Genomic DNA, 21703 nt, shown 5'->3' with positions numbered 1-21703 from the left:
TCCTGCCCTGTATCTCGAGTTCCCTGGCAGCCTGACTGGTGCAGCTATCTAACTCCTGTTTCAAGCCTCTGGTTCTGTGAGCCTCCACCTGGTGGCAAGACTGGTGCAACATCTGAGATCTACATCGAGCTATGAGTTCCTTGTGTTCCTGTCTTGTGTTCGCTTTGGAGCTGCCTCTATTGCACTCAAGTCATTTCCATCTGGCGTCTCCGTGGTCACCCATTCTCCCTGTCGTCGTCTGCCCTGCCCTACTGTTTGAACTGTGGTTCACGCTTCACTCTCCCTGTTGTCTCATGTCTTCAGTCTTGTTAATAAAAACCCTTGTCTGGGTCCTATCTCTTGCAGAACTTGACAGGCATACAGAGGTGGACCGTAACAAAGTACATTTACTTGAGTACTGTACTTAAGTACACTTTTTGAGTATCTGTACTTGAGGTTTTTTTTTTTTTCTGGAAACTTTTCACTTTAACTTCACTACATTTGAAAGACAAATATTGTACTTTTTACTCCACTACAATTCTGTCAAGGTCCTTGAGTAGAAAGTAGGCCTAGTAGTAATGTCAGTCAGGGGATAATTTTGGTTGGAAATGAAAGTCGGTTTGACGTCAGAACCTTGTTTTTCACAATGTAAAGTCGAACATAAAAATGGCTGAAGACAACTATAACAGAAATCACAACCACAATTATGTAAATTTGACATTAACCTACTTCACCTTTGACTCTTAACTCAACTGCAACAGCAACATCCTCTTGCTCTGGCTAGCCTAGAACAGCAACTGTCAGGGGCAGACTGGGACAAAAATTCAGCCCTTGCACTGTGACCACACCAGCCCACATTGTATTGCTACTAGTAACAATGTTAATTTTTTATATCAATAATTCGATTTTGGTGATTCAATAATTCGAGACGATGGTGTCCATGCCAGAGTCATTGGTGTCTGTTCAGGAGATGTTAGTGTCCGTGCCGGAGACGGTGTTGTCCGTTCCGGAGACATTGGTGTCCGTTCTGGAGATGTTGGTGTCTGTGCCAGAGATGGTGGTGTCTGTGTACTTGTCCGTGCCGGAGACTTTGGTGTCCGTGCCGGAGACGGTGGTGTCCATTCCAGAGACGTTGGTGTCTGTGCCGGAGACGGCGGTGTCCGTGCACTTGTCTGTGCCCGAGACGGTGGTATCCGTGCCGGAGTCGTTAGTGTCTGTCCCGGAGAGATTGGTGTCCTTGCTGGAGACGGTGGTGTCCGTTCTGGAGACATCAGTGTCCGTGCTGGAGACGTGCCAGAGATGTTAGTGTCTGTGCCGGAGACATTGGTGTCCAAGCCGGAGACGTTGGTGTCCAAGCTGGAGACGGTGGTGTCCGTGCCGGAGACGTGCCAGAGACGTTGTTGTCCGTGCTGGAGACGGTGGGTGGTGCACTTGTCTGTGCCCGAGACAGTGGTATCCGTGACGGAGTCGTTGGTATCCGTCCCGGAGAGGTTGGTGTCCTTGCTGGAGACAGTTGTGTCCGTTCTGGAGACATTGGTGTCCGTGCTGGAGACGTGCCGGAGATGTTGGTGTCCGTTCAGGAGACGGCAATGTCCGTGCACTTGTTCATGCACTTGTCTGTGTCAGAAATGGTGGTATCCGTGCTGGAGTCGTTGGTATCCGTCCCCGAGAGGTTGGTTGTCCTTGCCGGAGATGGTGATGTCCGTTCCGGAGACGTTCGTGTCCGTGCCGGAGACGTGCCAGAAACGTAATTGTCCGTGCCGGAGACATTGGTGTCCGTGCTGGAGACATTGGTGTCCGTGCTGGCGATGATGGTGTCCGTGCCAGAGACATTGGTGTCCGTTCCAGAGACGTTGGTGTCCGTGCACTTGTCCATGCCGGAGACGGTGGGTGGTTTCCGTGCCGGAGAAGGCGGTGTCCGTGCACTTGTCTGTGCCGGAGACGGTGGTATCCGTGCCGGAGTCGTTGGTGTCCGTCCCGAAGAGGTTGGTGTCCTTGCCGGAGTCGTTGGTGTCCGTCCCGAAGAGGTTGGTGTCCGTGCTGGAGACACAATGCATTGTCAATAATAAAACAATGCATTGACATTTACTTTTTACTTTTGATACTTTACTCTTAAAAACAAGTAGGCCTACTTCTGTACTTTTACTTAAGTACAAATCGGTCTTTACAACTTTTACTTGTAACGGAGTAATACAGTTAAGCATTAACTGCAGTATCAGTACTTTCACAGTTGTAAGGAAGTTGTGTAGCTACTTTGTCCACCTCTGCTGGCATACTCGAGTCAAAGCAAGAGTCTAACTGTATAATAAAAGTTTTAGTATTATTTAGATATTATGATAATATTTATTAAAAAACAATAACTATACAATAGCAAAATATATAATCAATCTATACCATACGAACAATGAAAGAAAATAAATAAATATGTTTTAAACGGTTTAGATATAGCGGACTTTTATTTTAGTGGACTTTTATTGTGACGTTTCCTGAACGAAGCAGCCAGTTTCCTGAAAGAAGAGCAGCGTGGTTTAGAAGAGGTTGTACGACACTAGGTCCAAAACGCATTTATTTCACCAATTTTATATTTAAATATGACAGAAGGCAAATCATCAGAGAAGCCGGCGAAAACCCTGCTGGCTTTAAATCCAAAGGAAGAAGCAGAGTTTCATAAGAAAGTCCAGCAAGCGAAGAAACGTCCTCAAAAGGTATGATGCGTGACCATGTGGCGTGAGTGTAACTTAGCCGTACAAACATTTAGCTTCATATTGAAGCTTGGTTACAGCTGAATCTGTCATCTAATCAGTCGTCTTTATTAGCCAGAATAAGATTCGGAAAGAAGAATCATCTTAATAGATCTAATGACATTAATTAACTAAAGTCTTATGCTTGCCTATTTTAATATGTTGCATTGAATGTGATATTAATTATGATTTTCGCCCTCAGGGTCAGTCACTTTCTCCAGGAGTAATATATGTTGGTCATTTGCCTCGAGGATTGTATGAGCCTCAGTTGAAATCTTACTTCGAGCAGTTTGGGAAAGTCTCGCGATTAAGAGTTTCCAGGAGTAAAAAGGTATGACGTGCTTGTAATTGTAGTTCACGTGTTTCACAATCCACGTTCTCTGTACATTTAATTAATCTATTTAACAATTTTTTTTTAATTATTATTAAATAATGGCACAATATGAAAATTACCCATGGCATTTGTTGCTTTGGGTAAGATAACTGTGCCGACAGTAATCTGGTACATTTAGCTTATTGCCAACTCCATGTTGCTGTGCAATGAAACCCATGTGCCAACACTTTAAACACACAATAGGCATACTAGCAAGTAATGCTTTGAGTTTTTAACTTGCGTATTATTAATTTGTCATCTTTCATAGACCGGAGGGAGCAAAGGATATGGATATGTGGAGTTTGAGTGTGACGAGGTGGCTAAGATTGTGGCTGAGACCATGAACAACTACCTGATGGGAGAACGGCTCATAAAGTGTGAGTTGAGAGTGATTTGAAAGATTTTCCATGTATATTTTCTTACGTAGTATGTTGTGTAAACATAACTGTGTTTCGTCCTGTTCAGGTCATGTGGTACCACCCGAGAAGGTCCATGCAAAGCTCTTTGTTGGCTCCAAGATGATCTTCAGGAAGCCAAAGCAGCCTGCAGTTACCCGGTACAACAAAGATCACGCGGAAGATGATCTGAAGAAAGTTGGTGCCAAGCTTTTAAGTAAAGAGTCTAAGCTACGCAAGAGATTGGCAGCAAAAGGCATTGACTATGATTTCCCAGGATTTGTAAGTACTATGTTGTTGATCAGAACTTTTAAGATGCTTTATTCTATTGTGTTTTAGTGTGACCATGTTGTTTTTTCAGGCAGCTCAGATTCCTGCAAAGAAGTCTCAATCAGAAGCAGATGTTTCAGTATGCAGTGAGGTACGCTCAAGCAGGGCTGCCAACTCTCACGCATTGAGCGTGAGACTCACGCAATTGACACTTTTCACACGCTCTCACGCCACACATCCATTTTCTCACGCACAGAAACATTGCGGAGCAAAGGGGTACTTTTAATATTAAACTAATTCTCAGCTCTTAGATTCCGTCAATTTTATTACGAAATTCAGACAAAAATACGTTTGGCGCTTGTAAATGTGACGTGACAGATCGCTGAGCGCCTCAGTTCAAATGCACGTGAACCGATCATCTGTTACTTTTTTATTTAAAGATACAGTACAACTTACCGAAAGTATACATAATATCGACCACTCGTGGATTTTTCAACCACTGAAAGAGGTCAATATAGAACAGCAGGAGAACAATTGTCACATAACGTTACATTTACCTCAGGAAAGCCATTTAATGACCATGTTAATTGAATAGAAAAAATAGCTATAGAGGAGATTTTGCTGAGCACTATATTACATATTTATTATATTTTTACTTATGCCATTAAATAATTGTTATTATAACAAAAACTGCATTATATTTAATTTGTTATTTTTAACCTTTAATACCAGCAGATTAGGCCTTCTATGTTTACAGCATTAGGTGAGATTATTTTTTTAAATAAAATTTAAAATAAACATGTATCCAAATGAGTCAATATTGAATCAAAATCGGAATCAAATCACAAGAATGGAATTGAAATCTTGAAATTTTTGTCAAGCAATAATAAAAACTGTATAGCCTACTACCAGTCATTGTACAATGTAAACATTGTAACATGTTGTCACTAAACTTCATAAAATTCTATTTAGTTACCAAATTTTTTTGGTAACTAAATAGCAAATCTCCCCCCCCCAAAATCTCACTCCAAGCTAAACTCAAAAGTTGGCAGCCCTGGCTCAAGTCTTTTAATAATCGTTTTCTGCACTGATTTTGTGCATAGCCTTGGCACATACTGAAAATTACCTCAGTTGTAACCATTGACTGGAGTAAGATAATTGTGCCAACAGAAAATGGTACATTTTAAGCTTATTGTCAGTCAGTGTGACTCACAATGAAACCCATGTGCCAACAGTTATTGTAGAAAATGTCTAAGATATGTAGTCTTGCACTGTTAGCGTTTAAAGACAATTTATTTGCATTTAGGATGTCACTCCAGTGTGCACCCCATCAGTTTTGGAGAGGAGGAAGTCGATCAGAGTTGAGAATGAGGATGATGATGACGAAATAATCATCAAAGTCAAAACAGCCCCAGAAGACAGCAAGGACATGGAACACAGCGAGGAAGAGTCTGATGAAGATGATGATGAGGAGGAGGAGGATACTGAGGAGGAACAAACAGCTTAATAAAGACTTCGATCCTTGTTTTTAGAAGGGATGCTGGACTCACTTTCAGAGCCGTTTATATGTGATAAGTTCTCAGTCCTCCCCTAAGGCTGGAGAAGAAGAGGACCAAACACATTATCCTGGTCATTAACAATCTGTTGGTTTTAGGTGTTTAAGGCAGATGTTGTATCTGTGACCTTTATGGGGACAATGTGGTCTCCCAGAGGTTTCTAAAATCAGATTGATTGTGCAATACACACACTAGATGTGTAGTGTTACTTGGAAAATTAAATGGCAGGATGGATATCATTCTGTTTCTGACTAATTTTGGTATGATGTATACTGTCCAGTACTATCTTCAGACATGTAGCTTTGCAAAATTGTTAAAATGTGCTTAAAACATTAAAGGTATATCAAATAAATATCATTAATGCTTTTTACAGCCATTTTTACTAAACAATGGTTTGTGTGTAAATCGTCGCTCTGAAGGTGCTTATACATGTAAGTTAAGTGGTATTGTGGAGAAAACGGATATCAATAAAAAGTGCTCTTCTCAGAACAACCACTAGATGGAGCCAGGAGTCGTTTCCATTGTTTTAGGTTAATGTTATGGCAAGCCGTATTAACATTTGTGTTTCTTAAAATGTACTATGTTTGTATTACTAGTACACATGGTAACTCATTTATTAATCTAATTTAAGACAAACTAAATTTATTAATCTAGTTTTTTCTGCTATACATACATAGTATAGAATTATAAATATACTTTTTTTTTCAAATGAAATTGTAAAAACGGCAGGATGCATTTTTGATGCTGATAACCATTAAAATGCGTCATCAGTCTGTGAAAGGGGTCCATCGAGTATCTCTCTCTCTATATATAAAATGATTAAAGGTTAGTTCAATAAAAGTTTAATTAAAAAGTTCCCAAAAGCAATACATTTTTATCAACTAGTTGGAAACAATGAAAGGTGCTTGTCGCTATTAGAATGCTTACTAATAATTAAACAAATACGTAGTCTACCAGTAACAAATACATGCTATATTTTTGAGGAATCAATGTTAAATTGGCCTGCCATAGAGGTTCATTGTTTTAACTACACAAGGAAAAATGACCATGTGGCTGCGAGACAGAAGGAAATCAGGGGATTTCTAATATGCTGATGTAAACAAAATATATGTTGGTCACTGTGTAGATAAACACTCAAAAATAAGAGCCAAAATCGCTAATTACAAAGGTAAATGTGCTTTTAGAGAAATGACTCCCATACATGCATAACAAAGGGACAAAGGCACAGCCCACATTTTGAAGCAATTGCTAGAAAAATCATAAAGTCCTAAAAAGAAACATGTTTGTCATGGTACATCGTTTGTATCAAAGCTGTAAGCGGATTGTACATTAAATCGATAGTAGAACAGAGGTGTGTGGCGCATGCGCATTCCGGCTCCATCATTGTGTCTGTCTAGTCTACAGGAGCAGCCAGCAACAGAGAGACAAACCTCGTTTACCTTTAGTAAACCAACCCGTGTCATTTCACACAGGAACCACCGCTAGATTCGGCAGAGTGAGTAAATAACCTATTATTTCAACCAACCTTGTCGTTTACATGTGCCAGCTTGGTGTAAATCGCCGGAGTTTTTACAATTTATTCGGTCGGCTAGTAAGAGCTAGCATAACCGGCTAGATGATCAATGAAAAAGAAAAATAATCATCCAGATATGATTTGAAAACACTTGATGATTAAATACTGATTCAGATTTCATAAAAAGGGTGGTGGTATTTGAATTGTTAGCGTATATAAAAGACAATAAGATATTTTAAAGCCTGGACTTCATTTAGGGTGAATGACAGATACTACGTGAGCTTCAATTACATTGATGCTGATGAATGATCTGTCATTCACTTTGTTTGAGCCTACGATACTTTATTGTTTTCTTTGTGTAGTATATCAGTTCTTTTGTATACACAAGGTGATTTTGCTTTGAAATATAACACGTTTTCACTAAATACTGGAGAGTACTGATGTAGCCTAGTCAAATGCCTGGGATGTATGTTTGAGGGAGGCATAGGTAAGTCATGCTCGACATCATCTAATTACTATGCAGTGTGTGTGTGTGTGTGTGTGTGTGTGTGTGTGTGTGTGTGTGTGTGTGTTTTACATTAAGTTGCCATCACTATGACTCAAAGATGAACTCCTGAGTGCAGATTTTAATCAATGGAAAATTAGGTCTCCTCCCACCATTGTGTAGCTTAGATACTGTTTGAAGTACAGGTACGGACTTGTAATGTAAACTAAGCAAAAACAAATCTGCTTGTGACAGTGAAGATAGAAAACACACACACACACACACACACATACAATTAGTCGTCGGACCAAATGTCTGAGACCACTAGTGAATCAGTTACAAAAATCAACATACAAAATCAAATGTTTTGCATTTTTCTGTATTCAGTCTGCTTAATAAATTGAAATTTGTTCAATTTTGTTCAAAATTGAATAAGTTGAATTTAAAAATTGGTTTATATTTGTTTGGATGGTCTGCAGGAACTAGTTTGTGCTTTAATTTTTTTGCTCATTTCATGAAGTATTTCAGAAAATTTTCATTCCTGTGAGCATCAGGTAATCTACTTAACAGAGTAATACACTTTGCGGTGATCAACTGTGATTGCAGCCAGATTATTCCCATGATGCCTTAGGAGATTTTTGTCTCAATGCAGTATCCTAGTGATGGCATTACTGCTGTTGTTACCATTGTTCTGTGAAATTTCACAGACGAAATCCAGTAATTTCAATTGGAATCTGCGCGATTGTTGCGTAAGGGCGAAAAAGTTCCCTAAGCAGATTTCAGTATAGCTCACAGTGAGCTGTGCTTTATACATTAATACGCTATGACTAGACAATTTTTGTCCTAAATTTTGCTAACATGTCCTCGCCTTTACTCGCATTAGCTATTGTATGGCTTCAAAATGCTCTGAATATAGTACTCAAATTGTATGGACTAATGTTATGTGTCCTTTTTGTTTAAGTAAATGGGTTTGAAATGTTATAAGTTAATGACAGTTTTAATTTTGGGGCGAACTATCCCTTTAACCCAAGTGGAATTCCTCTTTTGCTGTATCCCACAAAGCTGTGCAGCTGATGCGTGGTGGTCAGCATGCAAATAGTTAAGATAATGCAATCCGGACTTTGAGTTATGTCACCACCATCAAAGGGCTTTTCTGCTTTTCTCATAAGTGGCTGCTGAGCTGAGCTGACAAAAACTGCAGGTCTTGCCGCACTGGCATTTGATATCCAGAGGTGGTACTCGACTAATAGCTCTCTTTTCTCATCCTGAGCAGGGAGGACCTCTGAATTATGAAGCAATGCTCCGCCGGACCCTCTCTCTCCTGCTCTAGTTACCACAACTCCTGCCGCTGCCGCTGCTAGTGGTTTGGCTGCCTTCTAAAGGGACAAAAAGGAGAAGTTGCAGTCCTCATCAGCTGTTGTCTAGTCACATATGGTGCATCGTTTGAATTCCCGAGTCGACATCCCTACCGCTCAGCTTCTTGCCACCCTGTGGCACTCATAGGATTCATCAACACGGGATATAAAAAAAAGAAAAAAAAGCGTGTGCTCTTGTTTTGCCTGGATTGCACACGCTAAAGGCCATTTTTTTTTAGTTTTTCCTCTCCACTGCCACACGGGTGGTGGCAGGACATCGTAGGCCATGGAACCCAACATGGAGTACTGTCTGACTCAGGTGCTACAGAAGGATGTGGCCCGCAGGTTGCAGATGGGTCCGGAGCTCATCGACTACATCACAGATTCAGACAAGTGTCACGACCTGGAGAGTGACCAGACTGCGCTGGATAAAATGGTGGACGGTATCGCCACATCTTGGGTTAACTCCAGCAACTTCAAGGTAAGAGGCATTTTATGCCATTTAAATGCTTAACTGTAATTTTCTGCAGGTTTGGAAGACTGTAAATGGTGCAGGGTGATTTTTCAAGTGGGCTGAATATTATGGGTTATAAAGCAAGGGCTTTTCTTTTTGAATTCTCCTTCAGGCAGTTGTCTGGCATAGAATTGAGGGGTTGAATCGATCCCTTGAGCGAAACAGGGAAGGCTTTTGAGGTCACTGGAACATTTACAGGCCTTCATTTTGACATATTCCAAGATCAGACACAATGAGAGACTTCACTTTGTGTCCACGTCTTTGGAAGATGATTGAGCATTCGTTCACCCAGAAATGAAAATTCGGTCATCATTTGCTCACCCTCATGTTGTTCCAATCCTGTATGTCTTTCTTTTGTTGAACACAGAGAATAAGCTTGGTGAAATGTTTTGCATGTAGTTACAGCTAATGCAAAAGAAAGTCCTTTTGTTTTGATGTCAGAAATTTCATTTTTGGGTAGCCTTAGGCAAATTTTTGATATTCATTTTTGTTATGGTCTTTTTTTTTTGTTACCAGAACTCAGGCTGACCTTAATGTTGTTATTTATACATGATTATTTATGCAATAGGTGTCTTATATTGAATGCTGTCTACAGTGGACATTTAAAAAGACTGTAGGGTGAAATGTGATGGCTTATACTCAATTACTGGTTGGTTTCATTTTCAAGAATATCAAACTCTAACACCAGCAATTAATGGAGACAAAGTGTTTCATGGGAATCATGCCAAAAATCCTCTTAAGAAGCAACTACGAGAGATTTGTATTTCAAATCTTTCGCCTTGACCTCATAGCATTGCAGTGCTGAGGCAGAGCCGCCCATCAGTTTTTTGTTTTGCGTAGGTTTATTGATTGTGAGATATTATTTTGACAGTGTTCAGAGGCTGTCTATCTTTGATGTCACTTCCTCGAGCAGCTTGTAAACATAGAGTAGCAATTTTGTCAAGCAGTTCGCGTCATGAAGCGCAGCTCTGCTACTTTTTCTATTCATTTCAATGCTTTGACATCATGCATGTCAAAGAGACAAAGGATTGCACAACAACTAGTTATAGTAACATAATAGCCAAATAAAAAGCGCAATAAAATCATTGCAGTATTCACAATGTTGCTTCATTTTATATTATCAGCAAAATCATTATGAATATATTGTGATTGTTTGATATATCGCCCAGCCGTAATGCTTTCAACGCCATTTTTTTGGGGATGTCAGTAACCACTCAGTTGCAACTGCCTGAGAACAAATGATTTCGCTCCCGTTGCATTTATTCACAAGCACCAGCCTTGACGGAGACAGCAATTGATGTTGAGAGTAATGTGGAAAGTATTCGGGCAGGGTTTGGGTGAGGTTGGCCCTTCGTGTGAGATGTGTCCGTATCAGAAGACAGTTTGGTCTTTGAAGCAATGCTGACTGTTACTTTACATGCTTGACAGCTTTGGTTTCATCATGTTTTAGGTTGTAGCCTAGTTAAACAAAATTGATTAGCTGACTCATCCAAAAGTTGCCTGTTAAACTTTTTTTTTAGTTGATGACTTTGTAGACTATGATAGAAAAGCAGTGTTTCCCATACGGTGATTTATTTGTGGCGGCCCATCACAAATAGATTTTTCCTTTTGTTTTTTTTTACTATTTAAAATGGGTAAAATGACTTGCTCAGCACCTCTCTCACATTACAGCGAAGAAATTAAAACATGGGGGTGTATCTCAAAATGCGTTCCTCTGTACTTGCATTCCCATGGAAACTTCATCAGTCACAGATGTTACTGACAGAGAAGACAGCTGACCGAGTTTACCAGGACTTTAGTAGTAGGTTACCAGGAGGTTAGTAGTATCATGAACATGGTCATCTGTGCATTAAAGGGATGGTTCGGATTAATCTCAACCTAGGCACCGTGACCTCGAGCCAAACACCCCCCAGAAGCTTTTTTTCCCTTGGTCGAACCTTATTAAAGTTAGAGCTTATTTAGAGATATCAGCCGAATGGCTTAGTGCAGGTGCTAATGGATCCAAGGTTGTATCTATCTCATAAATTACCCCACTAATAATGCCGAGAATGGTACCAAACTTCTACCGGATGGTACTGGACGTCGAGGTTTGGCTCGAGATCATGGTGCAAAGGAGATTAATCCGAACCATCCCTTAAAGTTAACCCTGATAAGAGTATCTAACGCTGTCAATTGCAGAGACCTCCTCAAATAAGTTATTTACAAGCTTGTATAAGGGGCCTAGCAACTAAGGACAAGCTAATGTTAGAATACAGTTGGGTTGTCAATGTACTTAGGCTAACTGATATCGTCTGTAATGTTAACTTCAACTCTGACGCTCCTTCAATCAAGATGAATATTGAAAAAGGCCACATCCTGAGGAGGCACAAACGGTATCAAAAACAGAGTTAGAAACTTACACGGCAGGAAAGCTGAACAGTCCAACCTGTCCGACCGGTATGATTAGCTAGCGAGTTTATTTGATTCAATATTTCCAGGCTTCAATCAGTGCTGCATGTGGCAGCTGCAACAGATAGAGAGGAACTCAGGAAGAGATCTATAATGAAGAGAGAGATTCCCTTATGAAAGCGCATTAGAATATTTTTCTGAAAGCCCCGTAAAATAGCGTGTTCAAACAAAGGGTGCAAAATGTGCCATAAATAGTAAGGCTGTCGTGTGGGGGAGATGTTTAATTATGTAAATAAAGTATTTCCCAATTTGAAATATTTGCATTGGAGCATATTTTTGTGTTTTGTATTATAGTATTATAATACATATAATAGATTATAATATAATTATAATATAATCATTATAATTAGTCCAAGTGAAGTATACACCACAAATAGAGTGTAAGTCTGTGGGAAACACTGAAAAGGTTTTGTTCTCTTGGTTGTGGTCATTCCTTCACTGTTCTGATAACCCCATTACATGATAGGTTTTACCAGAATTAAAAGTTTTTGTGGTTCTATTGGTGTTTTTGTACAGCTTAAAACTGATTATTAAAGCCTTTTGTGCTTTATTAAAGAGCAAATCATGGACTGGCATGTTTGCACCACAATGATGTTTAAATGATTGTGAATGCAGTCTAGACTTTCAATCCAAAGAACTGTTTAGCCAGTGAAGGACAACACGCTCTCAACGCTTCTTACCATGCAGGATCTACATGTAGCACTAAGACTCTAGATGTTGCCTATAAATCAGCTATTCATTGTCTCTTCATCTTAACCCAAAGTTTCTGCCTCTGCCCAGGTTTTTTTTTTTTTTTTAATTAGTGAGTTAGGCCTAATTATTTACTGAGGTGTAATGGGGATGGACAAAATTCAGCATTTAATAATTCAATTTGAGTTCATTATGAATTTGTATTGAATTTGACACACCATACAGTATCGGAATTGACAGGAAGAGGAATTTATTCTATTGCAACTAAAAGTCCAGAATAAATGTAATCATTAATGTTGACTTCATTCTGTAATTAGTAGAATTATATCATACATGCAGTCATCAAGGCAGATTTTTATTTTGCCATATAGCAACATAATTTTTTTTTCAGATTAATTATATAAATAAATTAATTAATATATAATATTATATTAATTAATATTATTAAAAGTAATATAACATTAATTAATATACCGGTAATTGAATGTTGATTATATGATATATTGAGCTAAATCCATACAAATGTTCTAATAGTAGGCTATATTTGTAAAAACAATTGTATAATTCCTCAATTCTATGCTGGTTTTTCTGTACTGGTTATTGATAAAATGCAATTAAAGGCAGTTTAGAATTATTGGCACCCTTTGTATGTGTATGACATGTTCATGAGTAAATTCTAATAAAACAATGATTTTTTTTCTGATAAATTACAATTACAACAATATAAATTATAGACATTTTCATTTGAATTAGGCTACATTTCTAGCCTATATCTATTCTAACTCAATTCAAATTCAGGCATTCTCAGTTTAATTGAATGGCTCACATCTATGGTTCTACACAGTCAGAGCTGATATCTGTCAACCAGTCCTGTAAATGAATTTCAAGTTTGTCTGCAGCAAACCACTCAAGTTGCTTAAGAACAGCAGAATATTCTGTCTTTAAGCAGCTTACAGAGGAAATGTGGCCGACTCGTGAGAGAGAGGAAAATGGAGGGCAAGAGACTGTCATTTTTTGTCATGCTGGTGCTGTAAGACCTTTCAACCACCCTTGACTTTATAACAGTGGGGTGTAGATGTGACTCTCATAGAAATCAGCTGTTGTGTACGGCACCTCCCTTTAACCATTGTTAAGTGTTATGTTTTGCATCCAACAAAAACGTTTAATAATTTTCTGTCTTTTTAACGGTTCTCCATATCCCAAAACTGTTTGTAAACGGTTTAGTGTTTTCTAACTACAACAGATCTAAGTTTAAAGTTTGACAAAATAATTTTGTGGAATAAAATTGAACTAATCCATAGGAAATTGACCAGATTTTCATACACATGCCTGTGTTTTCCAAAAGCATCATGATCCTGAGTTGATCAGAGACCATGATGCCAATAGTTTCTGTGAGTGACGTATGCTTATAATGCTTTTGGGAAATGCAGCCCTGGTCTTATTGTGAACGATGCACACATTATTTCAAAGGAAAACAATAGAAAATACTTTTCCCGATCTAATCAATTACCAACAGATAAAGTCAAGTCCCACCCTGCATTCTTTCTCATTCAATATCCCCTTTTATTCTGAAATGTCACATTATGGAAATAAAATGGGTTTGAAGTAACTTTTGTGCCACTAGCAGCAACACCAAACAAAACCTCAAATCTAATGGTTTTGAATTCATCAGTGTTTAAGCTTTTTAGGTAGTCATGCTGCCACTGGCTTACTTATAGTTTTCTTTAAACATGAATAAGAGGAGCTTAGGACATGTAGTAAACTGACAGGCAATGACATTGGTTCAAAACGTGTTCATGTTAGTTAAACATTTATCAGCATCATGCCTTGTTTTGAAGCGCTGTAGTGGAGAATGTTGCTGTTGTCATTTGAGCAAGGCTCAAGGTTTAGTAGGCCGCATAACCTCTTGTAACGTTTGTTTAGTCAGCATGCGCCGGAATGTCGTGTTGAGAAGTCATCCTATATTTGGTAGGTGGACCCTGCACATTATGTCATCATGCTTTCGGCGTGTGCGAGAATGAATTTAGGAAAAATCTGACATTGGATTACAATTAAATGGTGTTAAAGTGTTTTTGAATGCAAATATTTTCATTTGGATTTTTAGTAAATAAAAAAGTGCTCACAAATAGTGATTGTCTGATATAAGGCAAGGCCAATAATATTATCAACATCGTTAATGAATTTTAAATAATTATTGTGTACGATACACTACCATTCTGATTCAAATGTTTGGGGTCAGTAAGATTGTTGTTCTTCTGAACGTTCATCAAAGAATCCTGAAAAAGTATCACGGTTTTTCACAAAAATATTAAGCAGCACAACATTGATAATAAAAATAGTTTCTTGATCTTGATTTCTAAAGGGTCATGTGACACTAAAGACTGAATTAATGGCTGCTAAAAATTCAGATTAGGCTACATTTTAAAGTATATTTAAAAAAACATTTATTTTAATATTTCTCAATATTACTGTTTTTACAGCCTTGGTGAGCAAAAAAGACTTTAAAGAATCTTACTGACACCAGTAATTGTGTATTTCATATCAGCAGTTTTGTGTACATCCAATTTGCTGTCATTTACTCACCTTCATGTCATTTTTGGGTAAACTTGTTAAATCTACCTTACATTCAGCATCTGCACCCCTGGTCTTTATATATTTCTATTGGCAATGGCATCATGATCAGTCATTAAAATCTCATATTTCTTGAATGCTAAACATAATAAAAGCACAATGCTACTTTTTTTGTAAATAGTTAGAAGTGAAGATCAGCAATACTCAAGCACATTTCAGTTGAATTAAATAGCAGTGCATCCATCGGCTGATCATCTCTTCACCGTCTCTTTGACCTGTTCTCATGGATTTTTCCCTCTCTTTTTTTCATGCTTTTCCTGTTCTGTCAGTATGCATTATTCAAGCTCCCATAGTCTCTGTCTCCTCACCTTACTCCACCATCACTCCATCCTCTCTTTTTAAATACCCCAGCACTGCCGGAGCTGTGTTGTTCCTGCATGTTGCGTGAGCCCTCCTCCCTTATGCAGTGTGATGGCTTGTACGTGCGTGTGTGTGATGTGCACACAGCCAGGCTGGCGGCAGGAGAGCGCCATGATGCAGGGGGTTATGGGATACCGGAGTACAGTGGGGGAATGACTGCATGCTGCGAGCGGCTGCTGTAGAGCGTCTCTCTTAGCTACTAAAGCTTCCTGAAGACGAGACTCTGATTTAGTTGGCAGTCTTCCACCTCTGTCTCTCTGCCCAGCTGTTGCCCTCTCTTCTCCTCTCTCCTTAGACTCCTGCAGTTTTTAACCTCTCAAATATTTATTGCTTAAATAATTAGGCTAGAGAGTTTAGTACATCGTTTTATCTTCTACCAAGTTGCATTATTGTCAAGGTCTAAAGTAAATTTCTATAATTGCCAATAGATTTGAATTGATAAAATGTTTTCTTAAACATTTGAGTTAAAGACCTTCTTCAGACATTAACCTGTTGTTTTAAACAATTGAATAAAGATTTGCAAGTTATGACAAGGTGCACTGCAGGACTTTTTCTGTTTGTGTATTGAGTCTGTGTGTGTGAACCTATCCCTCACCACCCACTGGCAGTGTATATACAGTGAGGAAAATAAGTATTTGAACACCCTGCTATTTTGCAAGTTCTCCCACTTGGAAATCATGGAGGGGTCTGAAATTGTCATCGTAGGTGCATGTCCACTGTGAGAGACATAATCTAAAAAAATAAAAAAACAGAAATCACAATATATGATTATTTGTATGATACAGCTGCAAATAAGTATTTGAACACCTGTCTATCAGCTAGAATTCTGACCCTCAAAGACCTGTTTAGTCTGCCTTTAAAATGTCCACCTCCACTCCATTTATTATTCTAAATTAGATGCACCTGTTTGAGGTCGTTAGCTGCATAAAGACACCTGTCCACCCCATACAATCAGTAAGAATCCAACTACTAACATGGCCAAGACCAAAGAGCTGTCCAAAGACACTAGAGACAAAATTGTACACCTCCACAAGGCTGGAAAGGGCTACGGGGAAATTGCCAAGCAGCTTGGTGAAAAAAGGTCCACTGTTGGAGCAATCATTAGAAAATGGAAGAAGCTAAACATGACTGTCAATCTCCCTCGGACTGGGGCTCCATGCAAGATCTCACCTCGTGGGGTCTCAATGATCCTAAGAAAGGTGAGAAATCAGCCCAGAACTACACGGGAGGAGCTGGTCAATGACCTGAAAAGAGCTGGGACCACCGTTTCCAAGGTTACTGTTGGTAATACACTAAGACGTCATGGTTTGAAATTAGGGCTGGGACGGTTACCGCATTACCGCAATACCGCGGTCACGTGACGCCTACCGCGGGTTTGAGTTCGTCACCGTCATCACAGCAAAAACAAAACAAAAAAAAACAACAAAAAAAAACACTGGCCTTCACATGTGTTCACGTTGTGTCTAATGACATGGATTCATTGATTCTAATGACATGGATTGTGTCTAATAACATTGTGTCTTACATGGATTCAAGGTTTTCTAAACAAAACTTATCATCAAAAGATGGAGCAAATCCGACCTTTCGCAAGTTGTTCCATGACACATAATAACATTCCATTCGTAGGCTATTGACTATATAACCCCTTATTTACACTCTGTGCCGCGTTACGCCTGCGACGCGGCTACCGGAGCTGATCGCGCCCACTCTAGTCAATGCTTGTGTTAACAGCCACGACGCGGCGCGTTTCAGAAGCGTCTCTCCGCGCCGCTTCGCTAAAGATAGGCGCCTAGTCTATTTTCGACGGACGCCGCGTCCAAGCCGCACCGTAAAAAAAAAGTAAAAGCAGGACCTCAGCTTTTAATTGCAAGTGCACACTCACAGCACCAGAGAGTAATCTTGACGGCACTTGCAAGAAAATGGATAAGTAGGCTACATAATATCAAATTCACAAATATTACACCATTTAAACATTATTAAAAATACATTGGCTACTGAGTTACTAAAACAATATTTGTCAAAGAATACACTTGTATGTTCACAGTTTGAACGTTCTTGTTTCCATTTCTTTAATTTCAAGATCTGAGGTGAATTATCCATTGTTGCTTTTACAGCTACAAAGCTGGAGCACTGAACGATATTCAAAGTCACATTGCATGCTTTTAACATTAAATAAAGCACATAAACACTACCTGAGATTATCATTGCCACACTTTGTTTGTTGTTCCAGCCGCAACGTCGCAGAAAAAAAAACCTGGGGGAGGGGGGTTGAGGTTTAAAGCGGTTTACCGCAATACCGCGGGAATTTCTTGCTTTTCAACCGCGGTAAGAAAAAATCCATACCGTCCCAGCCCTATTTGAAATCATGCATGGCACGGAAGGTTCCCCTGCTTAAACCAGCACATGTCAAGGCCCGTCTTAAGTTGACCATGACCATTTGGATGATCCAGAGGAGTCATGGGAGAAAGTCATGTGGTCAGATGAGACCAAAATAGAACTTTTTGGTCATAATTCCACTAAACGTGTTTGGAGGAAGAAGAATGATGAGTACCATCCCAAGAACACCATCCCTACTGTGAAGCATGGGGGTGGTAGCATCATGCTTTGGGGGTGTTTTTCTGCACATGGGACAGGGCGACTGCACTGTATTAAGGAGAGGATGACCGGGGCCATGTATTGCGAGATTTTGGGGAACAACCTCCTTCCCTCAGTTAGAGCATTGAAGATGGGTCGAGGCTGGGTCTTCCAACATGACAATGACCAGAAGCACACAGCCAGGATAAACAAGGAGTGGCTCTGTAAGAAGCATATCAAGGTTCTGGCGTGGCCTAGCCAGTCTCCAGACCTAAACCCAATAGAGAATCTTTGGAGGGAGCTCAAACTCCGTGTTTCTCAGCGACAGCCCAGAAACCTGACTGATCTAGAGAAGATCTGTGTGGAGGAGTGGGCCAAAATCCCTCCTGCAGTGTGTGCAAACCTGGTGAAAAACTACAGGAAACGTTTGACCTCTGTAATTGCAAACAAAGGCTACTGTACCAAATATTAACATTGATTTTCTCAGGTGTTCAAATACTTATTTGCAGCTGTATCATACAAATAAATAGTTAAAAAATCATACATTGTGATTTCTGTATTTTTTTTTTTTTTGATTATGTCTCTCACAGTGAACATGCACCTATGATGACAATTTCAGACCCCTCCATGATTTCTAAGTGGGAGAACTTGCAAAATAGCAGGGTGTTCAAATACTTATTTTCCTCACTGTATTTGTTTAGTTGTTTTTATTTATTTTGGTTGACATTTTATTGCACGTGTCATGTGAACAAGTGAACAACATCCCAAAGGTGCAGTTTTTCCCGTGCTTGATTCTTTTCAATTCCACTGCATTAGATGTACTGTTCCACTGCTTGAGCATAAAGAAAGCAGCCTGTGGGTTTGTGTACGGATGTATTGCCTTACTAAATTGTGGGGGAAATAGAGCTTTCTTTTTATGTAACCCATCTCCGGCCTTGTGCTTTTGTCATTCTTACTGAATGAGTGGCTTCTGTACACTGAATAAGCCTTTGCATGTGCTTGTATGAGATAATAATAACTCATCATGTGCCAACAGTGCCATTGTTTGTTTTTGTGTTGGAAGAAAAAATACAGTTATGATCTGCAGTTCCTGTTACTGATGTATAACCACTTAGTTTTATAGTTTTTAGAGTTCATTGTGCCTAATTGTGCAAATTCTCTCGTTTTTCATGGTGGTTATTATATAAGCACAAGGTTTGGATGAATGCTATTTTTTTCTCTTATGACGCATGCAAACAGTGTCTTTCAATGGGATTTTTGACATCACAATTTACCTTTACCTTTTAAAAGCACTTTTTTTTTCTCTCATAATTTTGGCAATAGATGAACTGTTAAATGAGAGATCTTGAGATGAGTCCCTGTATTTTTGACTCTGATATGCTGGTGACTGGTGTAATATTATAAACTTGACTGGTCATTTTTATAAAATGTAGTTTGACACCATCTTCTCAGTTGTTTAAAAGATGAAGGAAATTATCAAAGTTTGATAAAATGTTGTTTAAAGCTACAATATGTCATTTTAAGGGGTCGCTAACCTCTTACAATAACAAAGGCGTAGGTTGATGACGCATAAGCGGAATTATGGAACTTTTTGTCATGCTGATGGATCTAATAATGTTTATGGATGAGCGGATACATTGATGTTTTTTAACATGACTGGAATGAAGAAGGTCGCGATTGTTAATGAGAGACAGATATCAGCGGCAAGTCGAAGTTAGTCGCGGATGTGGAGCTCTCGGCATCTCGAAAACGCCACGCCGATATTGATCCTAGTTTTATTTCTCCTTTTGCCCCAAACTCTGCTTGCCATGGTCCATAATGTTTGAACGAAACAACAACAGCGTGAGCGTGCTGCTAGACGTAACGCAGTTGTCCACGTCTGTCGCCATGGTTACTATGGCAGTACAAGCGGAAACCAGGGATAACGCAGATATTATATTACGTTTTTTTTTTATTTATTTATTTTTTTATTAGAAATATTTGGGAACTTTTGGGATATTGTAAGTGCACAACTGCAGGAAATATATCACAGTGTGCAAGTGATTTTTGGATATTTTATTACAAAAATCTTACATGTTGTACCTTTTAATATTACAATAAAAGATGATACATTTTTACATGATTTGTTGCATTTAGCTGATTTTTTTTTTACTTGTATACATAAAAGAGGGTTTAGTGTTTAGTGGGTGGTAGAGTTAAGGTGTCATCCCATAGTATATAATTCTCCTGCCAGGGCCAGAGATTCACATTTGTCAATAGCAAATATACTATCGGCAGGCCCACACAGAATTAGTGCACACAGAAAGCTTGGTGCAGAATTGGAACGCTTCAGCAGATACCATTTGTGCCTTTTTATATTCTGTTTCAGCAGATTTTATGTTGATAAAGATTGTTTGGCCTTTTGAAATCCTACCAGATTGTTTGTGCTGGATTTCTAAAAAAATGTTTTGCCTTTTCTTTTGTTCTATTCCTTACTCTCTATCCTCTACTCTGTGTGTGTCTGTCTCTTTTCTGCCATTGTGTTCTATCAATGCATCCCTTTATGAAGTCTAATGAAGTCTGTTAGTGCTGAATAGCCACAGTAAACCTACTCACAGACCTCCATTGGTTTGCTTTCAGAATCTGAAACTGATGTTGAACCATCAAGGCCTACTTGTTAAACAGAACACATTATAAGTATATACTTACACTATAGACACCGTTGCCTTGTACATTTGCCCACCCTCCACTCCACTCATCTGCCCTCACTCACTTTACGATGCATGAAACACTCTTGCTAATAGATTGACTAATAGATTTAGCCTATCACTTAGCCTATGTAGTGCAGCTATTTTCACTGTCAAATTCTGTAAATTTTTCAGTGTTTTACGCATTACTGAAAACAATAGGCTGTTTGTGTTGAAAGACAGAAAGTTGTCTCAGGCGTTCTTTGTGTTTGTTGTTCTTGTTAATTCTGTCTAAAGTTCAGTGGTTTTTAGAGACACTTCAAAAACAGGTTGTTGAATTTCGCCTTCTGAAGAGTTACAGAAAACCTAGAGGAACGAATCATGAGAATGTATGTAGAAATTACAATTGTTAAATGAAGTTTTACATTTTAAATATACCTTTTGCTTATTTAGTTGCTTTGTTAAATTGTTGTGAAACCGCACTTTCCCAGTACTATGGTAGTCAGGATCATGGTATGGTATTTCGCAAACAGCCCGCATTAAAAGACAACGAGCCATATCAGCTCATCCAGGCTTATGAAGGAAATAGAGCTGAACTTCACTTCCATATAGAGTTTAGCCTTCCATACAGCTGATCTGATCGCTGAGGATAACGCACGTCTTTGTTGTTCATGCAGACATCTCCTTGTCAGTCTTATTTTAGTTCAGCAGGTAGATGGAGAGGATGGCAGAGGTGCTGATGTAGACGTGAGGGGAGGGAGTGTCAAGAGCTGTTAACTCAGCTGCCCTTCAACAGCACAAATCACCAAAACACTTCCAGTGCCTCTCAGTGATGAACACAGAGTTCTGTGTTTGTTATTACTAGTAATTCCTCCTTTTTTATTTTTCTTGCTTTGTTTTAGAGTACCGGTTCATACATTATTATGTTAGACCTGTTATAAGGGAACCTGATCATCTTTGTGTTTTCCTAGGGGTTGCCTTGTTGAACAGCATACGGTATAAATCTGCTTTCTGTTGAAATGCATGAACAGCGTCTCGCCCTTTCAATTTGAAAATAATTTTGTTTTGATTCTAGCTAGTTTAGAAGCAGGGCTGGGTGACACACATTTTGCATAGGGGTTGCACAGACTAGTCGACTTGAATGCTCTGCCGTG

General features: G+C 39.1%; 2 protein-coding genes across 2 annotated transcripts in view; both read left to right on the top strand.

Moving 5' to 3' along the window:
* The first annotated feature begins 2425 nt into the window (after nt 1-2425).
* Nucleotides 2426-6091, top strand: nifk (nucleolar protein interacting with the FHA domain of MKI67). The gene is made up of 6 exons (XM_081369284.1): nt 2426-2684; nt 2923-3051; nt 3362-3470; nt 3559-3770; nt 3850-3909; nt 5065-6091. The coding sequence occupies exons 1-6, from the start codon at nt 2571-2573 to the stop codon at nt 5263-5265; spliced, it is 825 nt and encodes a 274-aa protein (XP_081225410.1). The 5' UTR covers nt 2426-2570; the 3' UTR covers nt 5266-6091.
* Nucleotides 6092-6656: 565 nt separating this feature from the next.
* clasp1a (cytoplasmic linker associated protein 1a) overlaps nt 6657-21703 on the top strand; it is a 52232-nt gene continuing 37185 nt past the window's right edge. Inside the window, exons 1-2 of the mRNA XM_081369169.1 lie at nt 6657-6809; nt 8585-9147. Coding sequence (XP_081225295.1) covers nt 8953-9147 — 195 coding nt within the window. The 5' untranslated portion in view covers nt 6657-6809; nt 8585-8952. The remainder of the gene's footprint in view (nt 6810-8584; nt 9148-21703) is intronic.

Source organism: Scardinius erythrophthalmus (genome assembly GCF_964197995.2).
Source record: "Scardinius erythrophthalmus genome assembly, chromosome: 6".
In the NCBI taxonomy this organism is placed as follows: domain Eukaryota; kingdom Metazoa; phylum Chordata; class Actinopteri; order Cypriniformes; family Leuciscidae; genus Scardinius; species Scardinius erythrophthalmus.
This window is presented reverse-complemented; position numbering and strand designations above follow the sequence as displayed.

Coding starts and splice junctions, on each gene's coding strand:
- nifk (XM_081369284.1), top strand. CDS start 2,571: ATGACAGAAGGCAAATCATCAGAGAAGCCGGCGAAAACCCTGCTGGCT. Junction 2,685..2,922: donor CGAAGAAACGTCCTCAAAAG/GTATGATGCGTG, acceptor TTTCGCCCTCAG/GGTCAGTCACTTTCTCCAGG. Junction 3,052..3,361: donor GAGTTTCCAGGAGTAAAAAG/GTATGACGTGCT, acceptor CATCTTTCATAG/ACCGGAGGGAGCAAAGGATA.